This window comes from Seriola dumerili, unplaced genomic scaffold (assembly GCF_002260705.1).
Source record: "Seriola dumerili isolate Sdu_G_001 unplaced genomic scaffold, Sdu_1.0 BDQW01000002.1, whole genome shotgun sequence".
NCBI classification, from domain to species: Eukaryota; Metazoa; Chordata; class Actinopteri; order Carangiformes; family Carangidae; genus Seriola; species Seriola dumerili.
The window spans coordinates 519,310-539,679 of record NW_019174257.1 but is presented as its reverse complement, the minus strand read 5'-3'; the positions used below and the strand labels follow the sequence as shown (position 1 = coordinate 539,679).

General features: G+C 40.0%; 1 protein-coding gene across 1 annotated transcript; it reads left to right on the top strand.

Annotated features, from left to right (window-relative positions):
• Positions 1–500: 500 nt before the first annotated feature.
• On the top strand, positions 501–19,725 carry rnf11 (ring finger protein 11). The gene is made up of 3 exons (XM_022758530.1): positions 501–1,050; positions 14,835–15,004; positions 16,251–19,725. Exons 1-3 carry the CDS (start codon positions 928–930, stop codon positions 16,420–16,422), a joined length of 465 nt encoding a protein of 154 aa, XP_022614251.1. The 5' UTR covers positions 501–927; the 3' UTR covers positions 16,423–19,725.
• Positions 19,726–20,370: the final 645 nt, after the last annotated feature.

The window sequence follows — 20,370 nt, the reverse complement described above, 5'->3', positions numbered from 1 at the left end:
GAAGCAGTTCAAAGTGGTATTATTTACAGAACAAAATAGGCAATGCTTGCATGCAAATCGTTGTACCCGTTGTTCTAATACGTGTGATCTAGATACAGTAAAGTCATCATCTCGTCTTGTTGTCATGCAAGACAGTGGCAGCCAGGGATAAGAAGACAATAGGTAGCCTATTAGAATAGTATACAGATCATATTAAATTGAAAATACACATAGGGGGCTTCAGTTGACCAGCAAGAAAACCGTAAAAAAGTGGGTGATCGTGTATTGTTTTGAGGCCGGTCCTGGTAATAGCAAAACTGCCCTGAAATTGCAATTCCAAAGACTCATTTATCGATTTTAGCTCTGTGTTTATGTTTTTAGCAAAGGGCAATGTGATCAATCTGATTGGCTGTAAATTCGACGTTGCTTGACGAAGATGAAAGCTCATTGGTGTAGTTGTGTGAAGGGGCGGTGCTTCGTGTTGCTACATCACCACCTTTGTCGTTGTTGGGCAGCTGCAACCTGGAAAGTCCCTGACAGCCGGGGAGGTTCACTGCGGCTTGCGGTTTCAATTAAATGAGGGATATTACATTTCTTTGCCTCGCTACCTCTGCGGATGTAAAATTCTGTAAGGTTTTTCAGTCGTGGTTTTATTTTTATTAGCTAAACGAGTGCTAGATGCTCCCCTGCGAGTGCTAGCTTGTGTTAGCAGGCTAGCTCTTTGTGTGGCTAGCTGCTAGCTGAGGGATGTTTTGTTGTTGTTGAAACGGGCAGCCCTCCCGTCGTCTGGGAGAGGAGATTCATCAGCTGTGTATGGAAAAAGCGGCTCCTCGACGCCTTCTCATCCACTGACATTAACTGCGAAAGTGGCCCGTGAAGCCCGCCGTTAGCAAAGCGACACGGAAAGAGAGAGAGAGAGAAGGAAGAGTTTGACCGACGAGGAGGGAGATGGGAAACTGTCTGAAATCCCCGACCTCGGATGATATTTCTTTGCTACATGAATCTCAGTCGGACCGGGCCAGCTACGGAGACGGTGCTGACCCCGACCAAGAGCCACCGCCCCCCTATCAGGTAACTTTGATCAACAGTTTTAGACCAGTTTATGAACACCTAGCTTTTGTGTTTTTTCTGAGAGGTTGAACCAAATTAAATAATACCTGAAGTTTGGATGATGTTAATTCATGTGTGGCATGTCTGGCCCAGTATACCAGTCTAGTTTTTTGACAGTGACAACAACCAAGAAACTGGTGTTAAACTAACTAACCTGTGAGGCTAGATCAGCTGTCTACAGATCCATCACCCTTGGCCAGCAGTCTAGCCCAGTGACCCTATCCCGTTATGGCTTTGACACTAATCCTCTTTGTTATATCCGAAGTTACCGACTGTGTCTCCCATTTCCCTGAAGTCACTGATATGATAGCAGCACCATATCATCACTTGCCATAGTCTTCATTGAAACACACTGAACTATGTCATTTTGGTTCCTATTCAGTGGAGATGAACTAAGACACACAGACTGTCTATTATGGCCTGAAGTTCACTTTAACAGCATGAACTGTAATTTGAATGGACTTGAAACAGACCCCAGTTCTTCATTAAAGAGGGAGTTTTGTAGATTTGGAAAACAGTGACTCTCATAACTTTCTCAGCTGCTTCTTTCACTGATCTCCTCCAGGGCAGCAATTTTGTTTGTCTGGTGTCCTTATTTCCTGAATTAGATCATCCACAAACAGACCAGGTCATGTTGTAACTGTAAATACGATGTATGGTGTTACCCTTCTCTTGTGTGTATTTCTATGCTAAGAGGTGGCTGGTATGCATTATGTAAGGCCTTGGCAGAGAGTTTGCCTGTTACTAGGTTAAGCCAAGCCTTATCTGTAGATTTAAGATAAGTGCTTTTAAATGAATGGGAAACTGAAGGTGATGTCAGGTCAGTACAGCATGAGAGCTCTCATTATAGAGAGCTACATACTTCTTTGTTTTGAATTAAATATACTGTATCCAAGCGCAAAACTTTATTATACACTAGTTACAGCAAAGATATGAACATAAAAGGGACAATTTGCATGTTGTCTGTCATTTGAAAAGCATATTTTTACTTTGATAATTGCATAACTAGGTTTTAAAATGCTAGATTCTATGAAATAGTTATAAGTATAGCTAGATATCCAGTGGATATTTGAAATCACCAGCTGCCTCTAACCATTGGCCACCATGCATATATCCAGTTAGTAGTTGGGTAGATGGTATTTTTTTGTCCTTTATAGATCTCTCTCTTTCACCATTATTGGCGAGGTCAGCGTAGTTCTTCATCATCTACATGTTATTTAAACGACCAGAACCAACAATAGTTTAAAAAACCCCTGAAAATATATAACGGATGCATATTGCTGCATTTGGTGACATATTCCCATTCCCAAGTGTGTATACATTAATAATATTAAAAATATTTTTGATCCTTGGAAAGTGTAGTAGTTATGTGTTGGGTCACCATCACTGCACATGCTCAGAGAGGCTGTTCTTTGTCTTTTTTCAGTTTTGTTTTATATATTTCAGTCAGACTTTACAGCTGAAATCACATCAACATCATGACCTTGTACTATATTTCCATTTAATGTACAGTATGTTGATTTTTAAATTTTTTTATGGTGCATAATACAATCACCTATTTTTTTTTTCAGTCATCACCCATTAATTATCTTTTAGAGAAACTGATGGTTAACTCTGTAACTTGAACACACTGTATGCTAATACATGAGAGGCACAGACTGATGTGTGGTCAGTTCATGAAAAAATTTCCAGGTAACATCACAAAGACAAGACAGTTTCAAGTTGTTATTCATAACAGTTGCCATTTGTTATCAGTGGAACCAGTAAAAGATTATATCTGAACAGAGCTAGGAGTCCTTGACATGAATCCATGTCCAGGTTGTTACAAGTAGGCCTATTGTATGTCATGTCTGGCATACAGCAGTGTGTAATTAGGTCAAAGCAGCCAGCTCTGGTCTCATAGAGGAGAGATGTTGTGATAAACAACACAAACATTGCTTAGTTTCTTTGTGGCTCTGACTAAGCTTTCACTTGTCTTGAGAAAGTCTGTGTGAGGTTTGTTCATACTGACAGAGTTTCACATGAGGGTTAACTAACTAGTTTAAACCTGCTGATAAAGGGCTCTTTCAGATCTGCCAGGGCTTTTCTCCCCGGTGACCACAGTAATCGGCACCTTCACCATCTGAACACAGCACACATTTTTTGTGTGCTTGCAGTTTGGCTTAACACACGTTAAAAGGGCTGTGTGTGTTAGAAGAGGGACTAAAGGCTACACTATACTTGAAATTGAGTTTGCTGTGTTCATAGAAGGTATTGAGTATGGCCCTGGGTCCAAATGCCAGTATACTCATTGCAGGTCTGTCCTTCATACCAAAGGGTCATGGTGAAAAAAAATGATGCCGGAAATCACAACAGTTAAATCCAAAACAAAGACAATATGACCTCTGGCTGTGGTTAAATTACAGAAAATGAATACAGAAGACAGGTGGTGATTTAGAACCAACCCTGGTATTGTTTTTACAGCCTAAAAAAACAGTCGGGACAGGATGGAAACATTACTTTTGTCTGGCTGTCTGGTAAAAAATGAGAATGAATGGGGATTTTTCATTACAAATCTCCCAGCAATTCATTGTGTATGAAAAGCAGTCCATCACAGTAGAAATACAATAAAGTCATAACAATATGTCACAACAATAAGATGACAGACAGGTGACAAATTAAAGGAAAAACCTGAAAAATGAGAAACCGGATGACCTCCCATCCATAGGTCACGAGGGGTCATTGAATGGTTTGATGAAAATCATATGCTATGGCCTGCACAGTCACCAGATCTCAACCCAGTTGAACACCTATGGGAGATTTTGGACCGATGTGTTAGACATAGCTCTCCACCACCATCAGCACAACAAATGAGGGAACATCTTTTGGAAGAATCAATGCTAAGGAGCATTGAAGCTGTTCTGGTGGCATGTGGTTGCCCAACACCATACTAAGACACTTTATGTTGGTTTGCAGAATAAGTAGGTTTTCACATACAAGGAATTTGCTTTGGTGTTATGGTGTATAACAGTAGACATGGTAAGAAGAAAAAACAAAGAAAGGTAGACCCTTTCCTCCCTTTCCTTTAAGTGGTCACCCATCTGTAGGTCCATGATCATTCAGGGAGTTGATCCATACTATTTCTTTCCAAGTTGCCTGGAATTGACAGATCTTTGTATCACAATCTTTCCTAGCTGTAGATAACAGGTAAACTGGCAACATGTACCCAATGCCCATGGGAAAACTGTGCAACAAATCACATCACTAATTGTATGAGACAGTACATTGGGAAGAACTGAGAAGTTGTGACCGGAGCCTTACACACGATACTACCATTGAGTCCCCCCGATCCCTAGATTACTTGTGAAAACATGACAATTTTGATTTCACTTCAACCTTAAACACCTAAAAAAAAATGGAGATATGAAAGTGAAAAAACTGCTGTCCAGTAAAGGTAGTTTAGTCTATATATATATATTATGCTAAAGTTAGTTTGATGTTGTGTGTCAAAAAATATAAAACAGGTTATAAAGTTGTATAACTTGTTTCCAACATGTACAATGCACATAAAACAGTTAATCTGCGTGCTTCAGACACTCATCCTGAGGCTTATAAACGACTGCTGTTTCCTCGGAATCCACAGTCAGTGGTGAATCAGAGGACGGTGAATTCCGGCATCTGGAGATGGGTGTATCCACTGCCTGGCCCAAGGCTGCACTTGGTGGTGCTGAATAATTTCCTGGCTGAAAAGAGGCAGTGCACAGATTGGCATCTGGCATTAAGTCATAGGTTGCACAAAGACAGGGCCATATGTGGACACTATTCACAGAAACTCAGACTGTTTAGACTGCAATAATTTAAATGTTGAGCTTATTCTAAAATAATATTTTGATTAAGCTCTTCATAATTTAGTTGAAGGCCTCTTTTACTCTTATTCCTTCAAAATCATATTCCTGCATAATCCATGTGAGCCATACATGAGAGCAGGGATGGGGCAACACTTCAGATTTATAACTGCTTTTATTGCTTTAGCCTTATATTCTCTGCCACTCATTCTGCAGAGGCAGACATAATAATGATACGTCTTGCAATAAAACAGATTTAAAAAGGGATATTTGATGCAAAAACATGTTTTTGAAATACATAATATGACATGTAGCACCTAACCAAATATTAAATGATTGTAAAGCTCCCAGATATTTGATATTTCCTGATTTGATGGGCACCGTCTAGAACTAAATTTATACAGTATTTAAAGTTCCCTGTGATATAACATGATATAACTAGAATACTAATTCTGTAATATGTACTATTGAAATAACTTATAATAACTGAGATGATAATCAGAAAATCAAACAATAGCATATATTTGCTTAATATCAAATTATTGCTGTCCATATAGACATAGGTCTACGTGGCCAGTTGATGGATTGGTTTAGGGGTTGATGGATTGAAAGCTAAGTAGATGAGATCAGTCCACTGAGTCAACCACAGGTTATTGGACCATTTAATGTTTTGTCAAAGAGATTTCAAATTGTGCAAGTTTTTTTTTTTTTATCAACTGAGGAATCTACAAAGCATAGGGAAGCATAGTTAAGTTCTTTGGTCCTATTGTGAAGACCTCAGTGGGTGAGCCTGTGCCCATGTGTTTGTGTGCAGACGTGTGTTATGTGTTGCTTAGAGCATATCGTGTGTCGAATGTGGTGATTTGGAAACCAGCTGGTGAGACAAGTGCTGACTAGAGGGTGACACAGGAGTGGATTTTCCCTCCTGTCCCATCCCACTCTCACAATAACATTCCTATCCCATCCCAATCCCATCACAAAATTAAAAAAAAAAAAATCCTGTCTTGTCACAATCCCGTAAGAATGACTCCTGTCCCATCGGTCCTGTATTCTCTTGTTCGCTCCTTGCGGCAAGCTTTGCTCACCACTCTCGCACTTCCTCGGATACTCAGAGTGATGACAGTAGGCTGACAAATTTTACACTTTTTGTGGCTATGTTGAAATAAAATCTTCACAAATTTAGCATTTACTATTTGCATTTAATAATCAGAGCATTCACAACAATCAGCAGGAAGAGGTGTGGAGAAACAGCTGTTTATGGCTTTCAGCTCTGTCTCTCTCCCTCTCACTGACTGTCCCAAACTTCTTTTTACAACCATAAAAAGCAGCAGGCTAAGAAACCAAACTAAGTGTTCTTTCTCTCTCTGTCTGTCTATCGATCAATCAATCTCAACTGTGTTTAACCACAGCACCTACACCCAACAAGCAGCTCTTCAGTGACAGGCATCTGGTTAGGAGTGTTTGTGTGCGTGTCAGTGTTGCAAGCATCAGCTATATGCGGTTATCAGTTTGAAACTATGGCAGGGCAGATTTAATTTAATATTAAATGAATACTACAAATAATAATTACAACAGCAACAATAATTATAACAACAGTAACTCAATACATTTGTGGGAAAATAAACCAAATATCACCTTGACATTTACCAAGGCATGAGCTACAGGCGTTCTCTCTGATGATCGGTGATCGCTGAGATCATCGTCCATCTGCACAACCCTGTCCTCAATCCACACACATCATGCACTGTTAGAGCAGACAGGAGAGGATAAAAAAGAATAAAAAAAGACTATAGAAAGACCAGCATGTTCCAAATGAAGAAAATCGTGTTCATTCATATTAGATTTTTATATATAAAAACTGACCCATTGCTATTACAATTCCTCTTCCACAGACCACTGAACAACCGGTCCAGACCACAAGGACCATATGGATTCATTGGTTCGTAAACAGTTAAATAAAATTGCAATGTGCAGTGCAACAATAAGAATATCTGCAGAGGTTAATCGATAATAGACTATAGTAATACACAAAGCATTATGATCACTGATATTTGTTTGGCTAACAGCGTTGCCAACACATCGAGAGAAGGGAAAAGGTGGATTAAAACCACAAAGACCACTCACTAACTGGTCCGAACCCCTATCTTCAGCACCCTTAGTGGTAATAACGATATACAGCATGGTCAGTGGACAGACCACTGAGTTTGGCCACTGCCTGCTCTGGCTGAATTTTTTTCCTGTTGCATCCCAGTCAAATGATGAACAGTGAAATTGACTCCCATCCTGCGAGAATCTCACAAGCAGGATTTCAGATTCATGGAAAAATTGTCAGCCTCTACTGCTGACTCATGGCTGTGGGGCTAGGCTACCGAGAGAAGGAGATAAGGAAACCCTGTGTGTTTGCATTTGAGATGGAGAGAGAGTTTTTGTGTGTGCGTACGTGTGCATGTGAGCGTGCGTGTACAATTGGCCCCTGGTATGCCTTGTAATGCCCCTGTCTCCCTCTTAAGCCTCAGAGATTGGAACAGTGACAGCAGTTTTTATTGATTACATTCAGTTTGGCACAAAGGCCTTTATGCTGCTGTCACCTTTATGGCCAAACCTTATTGGCTGGAACACATTACTCACTGTAAAAGATTCAAAGAGAGTTTTTGTGTTTTTGCATGTAGCAGAACTTTGTCTTTTTCAGTCCTTTTCACTGTTTGTCACTTTTGTGTGAACATGAGTCCTTGAGGGTAAAATATTATCTAAAAAGCGCCAAAGAAGCACCTGCTGCTCTGGTCAAAGACAAAGCCAGATCTCCTTTCAGAGCATTTAGCAGACCGGGGCGGTACAAACCAGCGGATGGACTATCAGTTGAGGAGCACAGAGTCTGTCAACCAACTGCATTGCTGTCAAGATGAGAGGGCTTGGAGTCAGCAGTTTGCTTTGAGCTCAGCCAGCTTGGTCAGAGGAAATGGGGAAAGTAAGTTTACGTCGGAGGTGGTTTCTAATTAGCTGTCAAACCTGGAGTGGAGATGAGGAAAAGCATAAAAGATGGAAGGAAGTGAGAAGAAGAGATGTCAAACTAAACAATTATTTTCTGCATGGTTGTGGCTACGTTTTTAGTTGGCTGTGGGTTGTTTTCAGTGCAACTGCGAGTGTAGACTGAAACAAGAAATGTTTCTTTGTAACAACATCCATGAAAAGAATGTAGAATGCCAGTAAGATATCTTTATAATGTTTTAAAGGTAAAACATTATAACCAAATGGTCATTCATGCAGTTGCAGGGAAAGCAGTAAAAGAGTGTGACCCCTTTGTATGCAGATAACAGCAATGTGTTTAGAGTTCATGTATCTGGTGTCCAACCAAGTTCAACCAAAGTGCTTCTGACGTCACCACAGGTATGACGTAGTTCCTTAAATCAGATGTGGTAGTGTAAGGGTGTGATATACTGCATCAAAAAGTCCTTTGAGACAGATTACTTACAGTCTTGTCCTAATATGGGAACAGAAACATTGTGGGAGGGGTTGGCAGTGGTGCTGACAAACAAACCATTGTACTGCAGGTCAGTGACATAGTTTGTGGGCTTTGGCTGACATACAGCCTCACAGAGGTTGCTGTTCCTGAGTGCCGACCACAAGTGCCAGGACTCAAATAACCACAACTTCATTCTTTTGTCTTCTTCACGACTGCTGCGCGACTGATGGTTTTGTCATTATGTTACAGTGACATAACTAAGTGTAAGGCTGTTAATGGTGTCTATAATGTGGTACAGACTGTCATAACTTGCCAGATAACTTGTTTTTATTGACTGATGCTGCTGGAGCATGATTAGCTTACGGCTGCTGGTAAAAGTGGAAATCAATGAAAATATATTATTACTTTTTTGTATTTACTCAATTTTGTTTCCACCAAATTTGCACCTGTTCAGCATCCATCCGTTTTTATATGGCTGGAGGGAAGGCTTTGTGTGAGCTTCATCATGTGTTATTTGTAAATACTAGAATTAATAAAATTACATACACAATGACCCAAATTGACCCTGCTTTACCAGGCTGATGTTGTAATGCATATACACACACCGTTATCATCATGTCGTCAGTCTGTCCTGTTATCACATCAGCAAACACATCCTGTGATGCGAATGTGCATCCTTCTCCTCCTCCCATTGTTTTCTTCGTTGCCTGCGTGCATGCTTGCCTTATTATGTGCAGGTGTCTGCAGGTCTTGTTCAAAGAGTTTGTTACTCTTCAGTCCCTAGACAGACAGCTAAGATTTCAGAGCCTGCATTTGCTTCATGCGTCTGGTGTTGTTTCCCCTTAAGTGGATATTTGCACTGTTTAGGTTGCACACAGTATACGGCCACATTTGGCAAGTAGATATTTCCTTCACTGGGTATGGTTGAGGTTTGACAAGACATTAGAAATGTTTTTTATTTCTTGTTATTGTGGTAATCTTACAGCATGTTTTCAAAAGAGGAATTATGCACAGTCATCATGCTGCCTATCTGCAGCCCCTTTCCCACATAGCCTACACATTAAGTCTGGTTTATACTTCTGCTTTGAATCAGTGGCATAGGTATGGAGTAGGTATAGCGTAACCATGTACCCCATGCAGTAGCCTGACGTTCACCTCCCTAGAAATGAAACTGCGTCTTTTCTGCATTGCAGTAATTTCAGTTAAAGTAGCTGTTCAGTGTTTATTAGCTCCAACTTCAACATCGTTTTTAGGTAATTCGACAGACATGTCCATTGTTTGTGTGTGTGTGTGTGTGTGTGTGTGTGTGTGTGTGTGTGTGTGTGTGTGTGTGTGTGTGTGTGTGTGAGAGAAAAAAAAAGATCTTAGCCATTTGAAATAGTATTTCCGGTTCATGATGAAACTGTGGGTCCGTCAAAGTGGCCCAGGTCGCATTTGTGTTCAAAGTGCTAAAAGAATGAGGCCCAGACCAGAATGTGTTCTTAGAGATCAAATCTCAAATATGTCTTAAATGTGTCTTGGGTGTGTTCACACCTGTACTTAAAGCTGCCCACTTGTGATCAGATATGCTCAGATGGTTGTTGATACCAAGTCTGAACAGGGCTTGAATCGTGGTCAGCGTGACATGGGTTTAACTGTGGGAGTGGTACGAGAAGGTTCTGTGGAGGGTGTGATATTTTTCTCCGGTTGTGAAACTTTTTACCAATGAAGTACACTGCATTAGGGAACTTGAATAATGATAAATAAGAGAATTATTAAAATACAAACTTTCAAGTCACCATAGATTCAAAATCTGTACATTAGGTAGTTTGTCTTGAGTATTCAGAACCCCTTTTCTGTTGTCATTTTGCAGCTTGTTGCTGTTCTCCAGTGAGTAGAAAATCTTGCCACATCTGTCTGGAGTGGTCATTTAATGCAGGAATAGTGCTGAATATCTCTTTATAGGAGTTCTGTGTCCAAATGCCAAAAAACATTGCCTTGCCTGGATAATTGAAATGTTAATGTTACAAGTGAAAGGGTCTTGTGTGGCTCCAACCCATTTTCCCCTCCTTCCCCTCCTCACATGGCCACACACATAAGCATAAATAACACACATCTGGCTCTGGGGAGAATCTAGGATGTTATTGAACTTGTGGGCAGAGAGTGCCTCTATCTTCCATTTTCCCACTCTTCTTTCTTCTTTCAATTAGTGATGGATGATGGAAGACAGGGGGTAAATGCCTCCCCACTCTATTAGTCTTTCTTTCACTTACTCTGTGTGTGTGTCTGTCCTCATTGCTGCCTATAAGCTTCACCTCCCTTCCTGTTCACCATTGGTAGTCCTGGCCTGGCAGGCTGACAGTTTCTGCTGCTGTGTGCCTGCATGTTTGGCAGAGGAAACCAAGGTCTGTACTTTGGCTCAGTTAGCCACCGCCCTGCACCCTCCATCCCCTCCCTTCGCCACCCTTTCAACCTCTCCTTCTCTCCCTGTCTCACTCTCCATCTCTCTAACTGTTGTCCTTCTGGTCAGTCTGAGGTCACATAGTGAACAGTTGTCACAGCCCAGCTGACACGCCATCTATGAAAGAAGGGAGAGGCATATGACAACAATAACACTGCTGACCACTGCACACTTGACCATCCTAACACACACACACACACACACACACACACACACACACACACACACACACACACACACACACACACACACACACACACACAGAGTACAGCTGCTGCCCCCCTCTGAGGCCCTGTCTGTAGCTTTTATTCCTGCTGCCTGGCTGCCATCTCTTTTTGACATGGTAAAAGGAGTGGCTGTCAGGGGAGCAGCAGACTGCCTCAACTACTAAAGTTATGCTGACTCATGGCTTAAAGTGCTGTGTGCCGGGAGGCTGATTGTAGCTAACTTGGTCATTTGTTATTCTGAATTTTTCCCATGAAAACCATTCAACTTCAAAATATAGCTTTTCAAGAATTAAATGAGACTTTGTTTAAAATGGGCTTCTGTGCCCATTATGCTTACTATTGCATAAATAATGTATCTTTATTATATCTATGATGACCTCACCAATGACGGCACATTGTCTGCATTCTCTGTGACTGAGAAATATTGATCGTGTTTTTCAGCTCACATCTGTAGGCCTGACAATGACAGTATTATCTCCTTCTTCATCATTTAACTTTTATAATTTATCTGGAAAGATGAGATAAGATAGTCATATTCACCATTACAAAAACAAGGTAAAACAACCTCTGAATAGAGACACTAGAGGCTCTGTCAGCTGTTGGCATTGCAGCTTTAATGTAATTTAAACTACATGCCTTGCTTCACTTAAAGGACTACTCCAATTAATTAGTATTGCACTTCTATAAAGTTGGGGTCTTGCAAGAGACAGATTGAAAAAAAACAAACAATTGTGTGCAGCAGAAGCCAAGATATCCTGACTTTTAGTCCCTTGTATGGGTCAGACTTGAAAACTGCATCCTACATTTCCCACAATGCAACTCAGGTATCATCCTTTGTTAGACCCCTCATGCCAGATTAACACCCAAATCTTTCAAACGCCACACCTCCAATTTGTAACACATACCCCAACCTGAGATGACCCCGATGACATCATCTGGTTACTTTTTCAGACTTGGGAAAACTCCTCCAGAGCCACAGACGACATTATACAACCATTTTCACAACAGTGGGGCTCGTCATGATGAGTTAAATCACTTTGATGTATAAGATCAGTGTAGTGCAGATTAGAGGGTTTTTTTGTCCAAAGAACTGACGCAAAAAAGTTGTTTTTTACTCACCGTCATGTCAACTGTGGTAAGGTTTGTATGCTCAGAAACATAATGCATGCCGAGCAAAGCATAAACATGTAACCTTTATATGCATGTTATTGTCGCTTGTGTCAGAATTGACTCATAAGCCTGGCCTACTACCATTCAGCCAAAATGAAAGAAGGAAATGGAGAGTAATTTGAGTTTCATGCCTACCCCTCCGCCTCACACCAAGGCTTAGTTCAGTAGTTAATGCCATTCTGTGCAGGCAGATCAGAGAGTGCAGCTAGTAAACAGAACATTGTCTGATGAAATCCTTATTAGAAGGTTCATTTAGGTTTCTTTCCTGCTACCACCAGTCTGATCTCCAGCTTCATTCAGGTGTGTGGTGCTTTGTGTCAAAAGGTCACCCTGTGGAGTGTGGATATACAGGTGGTTAATGAGAGAGCTCACTTAATGGCATTAGAGTGGCCTTAGCGTAATCCATGACCTGGCTGTTGGATCCTTTCAGTTTCCTAATGTGAAGGTTTGGCACACATGAGGAAGACAAGGAGAAAGTTGGTGGACTGAAGCATGGGCTCAGGGATGAAGAAGAGAAACTAGTGCACACACCACCAATGTAGTGAATGAATGAGAAAGTAATAGGATAGAGTGAGGAAGAGAATGAAGGAAGTGGATGAGGCTGAGGCACAGTCACAGACCACAAAGTGAGAGAGTTGAGTCAACAGAAAGCTGTCTTTAGAGTGGAGGAAGACATGAGAGACCAAGGTAGTACACAAGACAGAGAACCAAAGTTTAGGTGCATCTGTTCTTCCCTGTATTCATGTCAGCTGTTTGCTATATGTTAACATTTAAAATTAATCTCTTAATTCAAGGATATAAAGTTGGCTTGCACTACTGTAGAACAGATAAAACCATGTAGATCAATCTCTCATACTATTGCCATTTCTTGAAAAGCTTTATTTTTTCACAGACAGTTTTTTCAGGTAACTAAAGCATGTTAGAGCTTTAATGTTATGAAGTAAAAGTGTGAATTTATCGTCCATTGCTGCAGCTAACAATTATTTACACTATTAATTGATTAATTATTTACACTATTACTTACTCTGCAGTTTATTTCCTAGATTGTAGTTTGCATGTTCTTCTCGTGCCTGCATGGGTTTCCTCCCAGGTACTCAGGTTTCTCTATGACAAAATATCTTGATTAGTGTAATATACAGTATTATATAGATTAGGGTTACAGTATAGGTTTTGGGTTTGGTAATGTTATGACTTTTTGTTTGACGCATTATAGTCTGATACTGAAACCCTGTTACTCACTTTGATATGATGTTACTTTCATTTCACTATAAACCTCTACTTATGTGGTTTGTGCATCAGTATTTAAAACACTGGACAGATATAATGAAATAACCTCGACTTGTCATTTTTTACATTCAGATTTCTGCTGACCTAAGTTTAGAAAGACAGGGAGGCTTTGGCTGCTTTGAAGTTTGCTGCCGGCCAGCATCAATTTTCCGCCCTTTGAAGAGTAGAATTTTAGGCTGGGCCATATAAAATGGTTGTTTTGGAGAGATTTTTTAGCAAATCTGAAAGATTAGCAAACTGTTTGGATTATAGTGACATCACAGTTATGTTGATAGTGGCATATCAATTCCTACATGACGCATTCAGAGAGTTTTTTCCAGAGAGTCATCATCCATCACACTTTAAACTTTACACTTCTATGCTGCGGTGATCGAATTCTGTATGGCATCAACAGTGCATTTTCAGTCAGGTAGAAGAGGCCACGTACCTCACTGCTGCATCAGCTGTTGGAAGGTGTGGGAAACACTACCACCTACTGCCTGAGATCATAATCCCACAACATAGTCAGAAATATTGTTAACTTGTAATTAATCATTGATCAATCAGTTATCAATGATAGCTACTATGAGCATTTCAAAGCTACAGGCCTTCTTTTTGAGTGGGATAATTATTTATTCAAATAAATAATATGTGTTGGATTGTGTAACTCTTACAGTCAACTGAATGCTTTATTGTGTAGTGAAATCCAGCCTTCAGTCTGAGGGATTTACGCAGTAATGCCTACCAGTATTGTGTTGGCAAGTGGTGACATTATTCCATCAATCAGTATTACTATAAACATTTATATCCCACTCAACAGAACATGTTTGTACCAAAATCAAAAGAAAGTTTCATAAGCTTGTGGCTCATCTGCTAGACCCGGCTTGACTTCCACCGAAAGTGATAACAAGAACAACATCTTCTGCTTTTGTTAAAGTCACCTCTCACACTAGTAGAATTAGGGCTGAAGAGAGATTTGGTAAACAGGTCTTATGAAACCAGAACATTAGTGTTATTGCAGTGTATTGCTAAATTCTTCTAAACCAGACCTCCAACCAACTCTTAACACTTATTATTCAGAAGTGTAAACTTGGCCATAACTGTACTGCAGCTGTAGTGTGAGAACAGCAGATGGTTTGGACAAAACGGAAATAAGTTTCTCAGTGAGGCGATTGCATGAAGTGGTAAGTAATCATGCCTGATGATTTTTTTCTGTGTATTATACTGTGTATCTCTGTAAGTCCTCCCCTCTGAGATCTACTTTCCCCGATACACAAATTTCATTTTATAGGACTCTAAGGTATTTGCAAAACTAGGATTTACTTTTTTAATGTGGTCTCCTCTCTTTCTTTCTGCAGGAGCAGATCCATGTGCCTGTCTACCACCCAACACCCAGCCAAGCGCGACTGGCCACTCAGCTGACAGAGGAAGAGCAGGTTCGCATCGCCCAGCGTATCGGGCTCATCCAGCACCTCCCGAAGGGCGTGTATGACCTAGGGCGGGATGGCTCTGAGAAGAAGATCAGAGAGTAAGTAGAAACCCATGGTGGTCAGACTCAGCAGTTATCTTTTCTTTCTTTTTTTTAGAACAACAAGGGAACACAGTGATCTGTATTTAAGAAGAGGTTTTGGAGGCCTTTAATATGCTTAAGCTGGATTTAACAAAATTAACATTCTGAAAACAGGAAAAAAAAACTAATCCCTAATATAGATTCTAAAACAATTGCATTCAAATCATTTTTCCTCTTTTTTGAGTAGTGAGAAAATGTAACCACCTATAAAGTTTAATAACTTAAACTTTCACACAGGATGGTGTTTTCATATGCAGATAAATTCAAATTATGTCATGAGTCAACTTACCTCAGTCAATAGTAGTGTGCATGCATTACTGTAGCACAGATATTTTTATGATATTTTAATGACATGTTGTGGCATTTTAGATAAATTCTCTGAAAGTAATGTGTACACATGTATTATATATTTTTATACAACAGCTAGTTCAAACCAAGTAATTTCATTGGACGAGAGGCATTCCATGAGTGCTGATATAGAATATAACAGCACTGGGACTTTTAACCACATGTATCACACCTTACAGGTGTTCTATTAACCGTTAATTAGCACTACATTAACGGTCATTATCGGTCTTAGATTGTAACAAACATGGGAAAGATGAATATATATCCAGAAATAACATTTGAATTAAATTATGTATGGTCGTCAGAAGAGGATGAAGGGACGAAGCCTTGATACTTCAGCGCGCACCTCAGGTAACTTGTAGACAAAGTAGCAAGCTAGTGTTCACTGTGCAGGTCAGGAAAATGTTTGTGTTGCTTAGCAACAGTTCAGTACCAGTCCAGTTATCAGCATGGCTGTGATTGTCTTCGGAACTCTGCCTGCGTCCTTGTACCTATGACCGAATCATAGCCACTGATATTCAGTACAACATCACTCCCTCTCATGTGATATTGCTTAAATAATACATACTATAATGTGTGTTTATAACAGGTCGAAGGTCGCAAATGGTAAAGCTTAAAGCCATGAGAATTATATTTTTCCTATCACTGAATGCCTATGAAGAGGTTAATCTGACTGATGTGCTCTTTTTGTATTTTGCAGAAGCGCTCATTGTCCTTCATTATAATTGAAATGGAATAATGCACTGTAGATCAATTAAGTGACAAGATATCCAATACATATAGTTATCCAATCCTTATCAAATTATAGTATAATGGGAAATAATGAGTATTGGTGGCTTTGTGTTCTCCTGTGCAGGTGCGTCATCTGTATGATGGACTTTGTTTATGGAGACCCCATCCGGTTCCTGCCCTGCATGCACATTTACCACATGGACTGTATAGATGACTGGCTGATGAGATCCTTCACCTGTCCCTCCTGCATGGAACCTGTGGACGCTGCGCTGCTTTCCTCCTACGAGACCAACTGACACAAACAGACACACACACGCACACACACACACACGCACACACACACACACATGCCCACAGACACCTGTGGCCCAGACTGGGCACACACACACATACAGTATGCACACTGTATCCTGGATTAGTAAAGTGGGGATATGAAAGCAGTGATCATGTAGAATTATGGTGACCTCTCATGTTTGTGTGTGTTTGTGTTTGTGTGCGTGCATGTGTGCGTGTATGTGTGCGTGCGTGTGTGTTTGTGCACATACACAAGTTCCTCAGTTGGCCTGCTGGACAGGATTGCATCTGGGAAAGGACAGAGTGCTTGTGTTAAGGACGAGCAGGAAGTAGCTTGATGGAGGAAAAGAACAAAAGACAAGAGCTGACAAGGGGGGAGTGTGATAATACAAGAGTAAAGGGAAGTCACGGGGAATGGATGACGGTTAACTGGTATGATTAAGAAACCACTTTTGTGAATGTGACTACACATGAAAGCATACCCAGTCTCTCACTTCCTTCCAAGCATTGAAATGAATCATATCAGAATGCAGAAGGAAGGACATCTGACTGCCATCATCAGGCTGCAGATTGTATTTCTTGGACTGCTGAAGCCTGATTACTATCATATCACTGCAATACAAAGAAAAGTGTCCGACAGAATATCTGCCAGGCGGTTGTTGCAGATTCATATCTGCTGCAAAAATTGCTACAAATGAAGACTGCTAGATATGGACATCAGGCGTAAGACTGCAACCATCAGATGTATTCTGCAGACATACCACAGGCCTGCAGCACCTGGGTCTCCAGTTCTCTGTCTGTACAGATCTCTTATGAGAAAAATAAGACTGGTAGGTGGATTGATCGAATGTCCTGTGGCTTTGTGAAATCTGTTCTGTGTTTGTTTTGTCAGTCAGCATAAGGGCTCAGTTGAACCAGTGTTTACTAACAACACAGACATTTCAAAGGAAAATACTGTATGTGCTTTAGTCACTAATGTGATGGATAGCTGGTAGACTGTTACCATCAAGCTTTTGACCCTCTCATGACTTTCTCAGTCACAGTGAGATTGCAGATTATTGGCCAAAGCACAAGTAGACTAGTTAACAAAACATTAATACAAATCAGAGATATTTGCACTTCTTAATCAGACTTGACAAGAGTTGACCATATGCATTTAGTAATTATGTCAAAGTGAAGTATGTGATTTGTTTTAGCTACATTTTCATTACCATTGCTATGGTTTGTAATAGAGATGTTCCGATACCATTTCTTCCTTCCCAATACCAATTCCGATACCTGAATTTGGGGAAATCGGCCAATACCGAGGACTGATCCGGTACCATTGCATTAAAAAAATGTTGTAGCTGTTTACTACTAAGCCTACCTGTATGGGTGTGATATGATTAATGTCATTATTGTATGGCATAGCTCAGGTTAAACCCATTGTAAAACATGAACTGATGTATGAATGCCATAGAATCTTTCTTTTATTATCTAATTTCAATCATAATAAATCCTGAAATAAATAACATTTCCTACACTAGTTGTCCTAAGACTAGTGCCACAACTCAAAATTAAAGCCTTGCATATTGTACATGTTGCCTTTTTACTAGTGGGACTTAACAGTGTAACATATTGCCAAATTGCAAAGTTACATTTTGCTAATGGCTAATGTTACACTGTTTACCGGAAATCAGTTCCTCACCATGCTAAAACAGTAGTTGCTAGTGGCTGCACAGCGCAACTTCCTGTTTAAGCTACTGTTTTAGAGCAGCAAAGAAGAATTCATTTCTGGCAAAACTGCCATTCTATCTGAGTGTTTATTAATAAATTATGTGGTATCGGATCGGTGTATAGCCTTGAGTACTCGCTGATACTTGATAGCGTTTTTTAAGCAGTATCGGTGGCATTTCCGATACTAGTATTGGTATTGGAACAACTCTAATTTTTTAATGAAAGACTCCGTCTCTAAACCAGGTGTGGGTGCATGATTCATTACTGGAGACATTAACCAAACTACTGAATTAATCCTATGGTTGCTTCCCCTGTTACTGTCCAATACATGTAATTTTAAGGACAAAATTACAAATTACAATAACAAAATGAAAAAAATACACTTGGTTGGGCTCATTTAATATATTTGCATATATATATGAATTATCGCTTCATCTTCTTCCGTAAAAAAAACTGTCCAGAAAACTGGACCTACCAGATCTAAAGCAAACATTAACAGGGGAAACGGTTAAAGATGTCAGGTGTCACCATCAGGACAGTGATAATGCAGAATGAATCTGGTAATGGGTTGTGTGTCATTGAATATGACTGAGGATTTTTATTTACCTGATGTGGTCAGAATCAGCAGTTATACAATAAACTGACTATAAGTTCCCAGTTTAGAAAGGATATATCTCTTTACTTTTTATTTTTTTCACTATTTTCTTCATCTCAAGATGAGGCCTCTATCTAAATGATCTCCTTGCCACATTTTAAAATGTCTATCGCCTAAGTCACCCAGTTGGTAAAAGCACAAAAACATGCAAAGGTTCAATTTTTTTTTTCCTTCTCCCTGCTACCTTTGGCATGCAGGTGAGTCGGTGAGATTTTGAATTATGCAGGAAAAGTTAAATCATTTAAACTCCCCCTGCTCAGCGGACATGATACAGATCCAACACAATTTGAAAACATGCCTTTTAGTGATGTGTGTATGTGTGTGTGTTTATCTCTGTGTGAGTGTTTGTGCAAGGCTTTATGACCTTTGTGTGAGCTGGCAGTCAGCACCTTAGTTTTTGCACAGTACTTTAATCTACTTAACTCTTTCTTGTACATTGTCCTCCATCAGTAAGGTGGAGCCTAAAGGCCTTAGGTTACCTGTGAGTATCAGCTGCTAAAATGTGGAGTCTAGTAAACTAAAAGAAAACAGGAGGGGGAGGGTTATATACAGACAGTTTCAACTGAAATTGCTGCTCCTGAGCTGGCAGTCATTGTACATGTTATGTCGTGAAGAATACACAAAGTGTGTCAAGAAAATTGTCCTCCTACATTGTCACAAAATTTATAAATTGTCAGTGTATTGTGGTGTTTGGATTGGGGTTCTGTCACATCACCTGACTCTCTTCCTAAGGATTCCTGTGGGATTGCATAGCTGGTTTCCACCGCTTTCGTCTGCAGTTTGGAACAGTCCTGCGGTACAGTGGATGACATTTTTGGATACAAATGCCTTCCCCCAGAGAAAGCACAGTTTCGATCTCAGTCTGGATCTAATCAAGGCTGCGTGGGACATGCAATGCATAATGGGAATGTGTGAATAAACAAAGTTAAATCTTGTCATTGTGTATAGGTGTTTGTATCTGCCATTGTTCCTCAAAAAAATAAAAGAATCAGTCTCACAAAAAATAGAATATGCATACATATCCTGATCCCAGTGAAGACTAGCTCTCTCCCAAAGCTACATGTACATTTATTAGTGGGACACTTTGTGGAGCTGCTTCATTGACACAATGTAGGTGGCTAACTTATGAGATGTTTTACCCAAATAGATTTCCTGTAATTTGTGTTAATACTTCTTGGATGACTGCTGGTCAGCAGTTTGTGAACAATGAAACAGCTGCACAGAATGTTGCTTAAGCACGGGCCATGATAGTATGACTTTGAAACCACAGGATAGAGTTATTTATTTAAATATCCAGACTCAAAGGAATGGTATGTCGGTGCTCTTTTAGGTTGGATTTCTTTTTTTTTTTGCTTTAAATACAGGATTGAACAGCAAGATTTGCTCATATGTGAATGGGGTATGTGTGTTGTATGCTTGTGTATGGGTGCTTTTGTAAGCATAAATATGCATATACTATGTACTACAGGCAAATAATAAATAGACATTGCAACAGAACATAATTGTCAGTGGGTGTGATTTATTTCCTTTGTAGACAGTAGAAAGGGAAGAATTTCCTGTTATTTGTTGTGAACTTATA

Bases quoted from the DNA above. Each gene is read 5' to 3' on its own strand.
- rnf11 (XM_022758530.1), top strand. From the start codon at position 928: ATGGGAAACTGTCTGAAATCCCCGACCTCGGATGATATTTCTTTGCTA. The intron at 1,051-14,834 runs GTAACTTTGATC...TTCTTTCTGCAG, and splicing joins AGCCACCGCCCCCCTATCAG to GAGCAGATCCATGTGCCTGT. The intron at 15,005-16,250 runs GTAAGTAGAAAC...TCTCCTGTGCAG, and splicing joins TCTGAGAAGAAGATCAGAGA to GTGCGTCATCTGTATGATGG.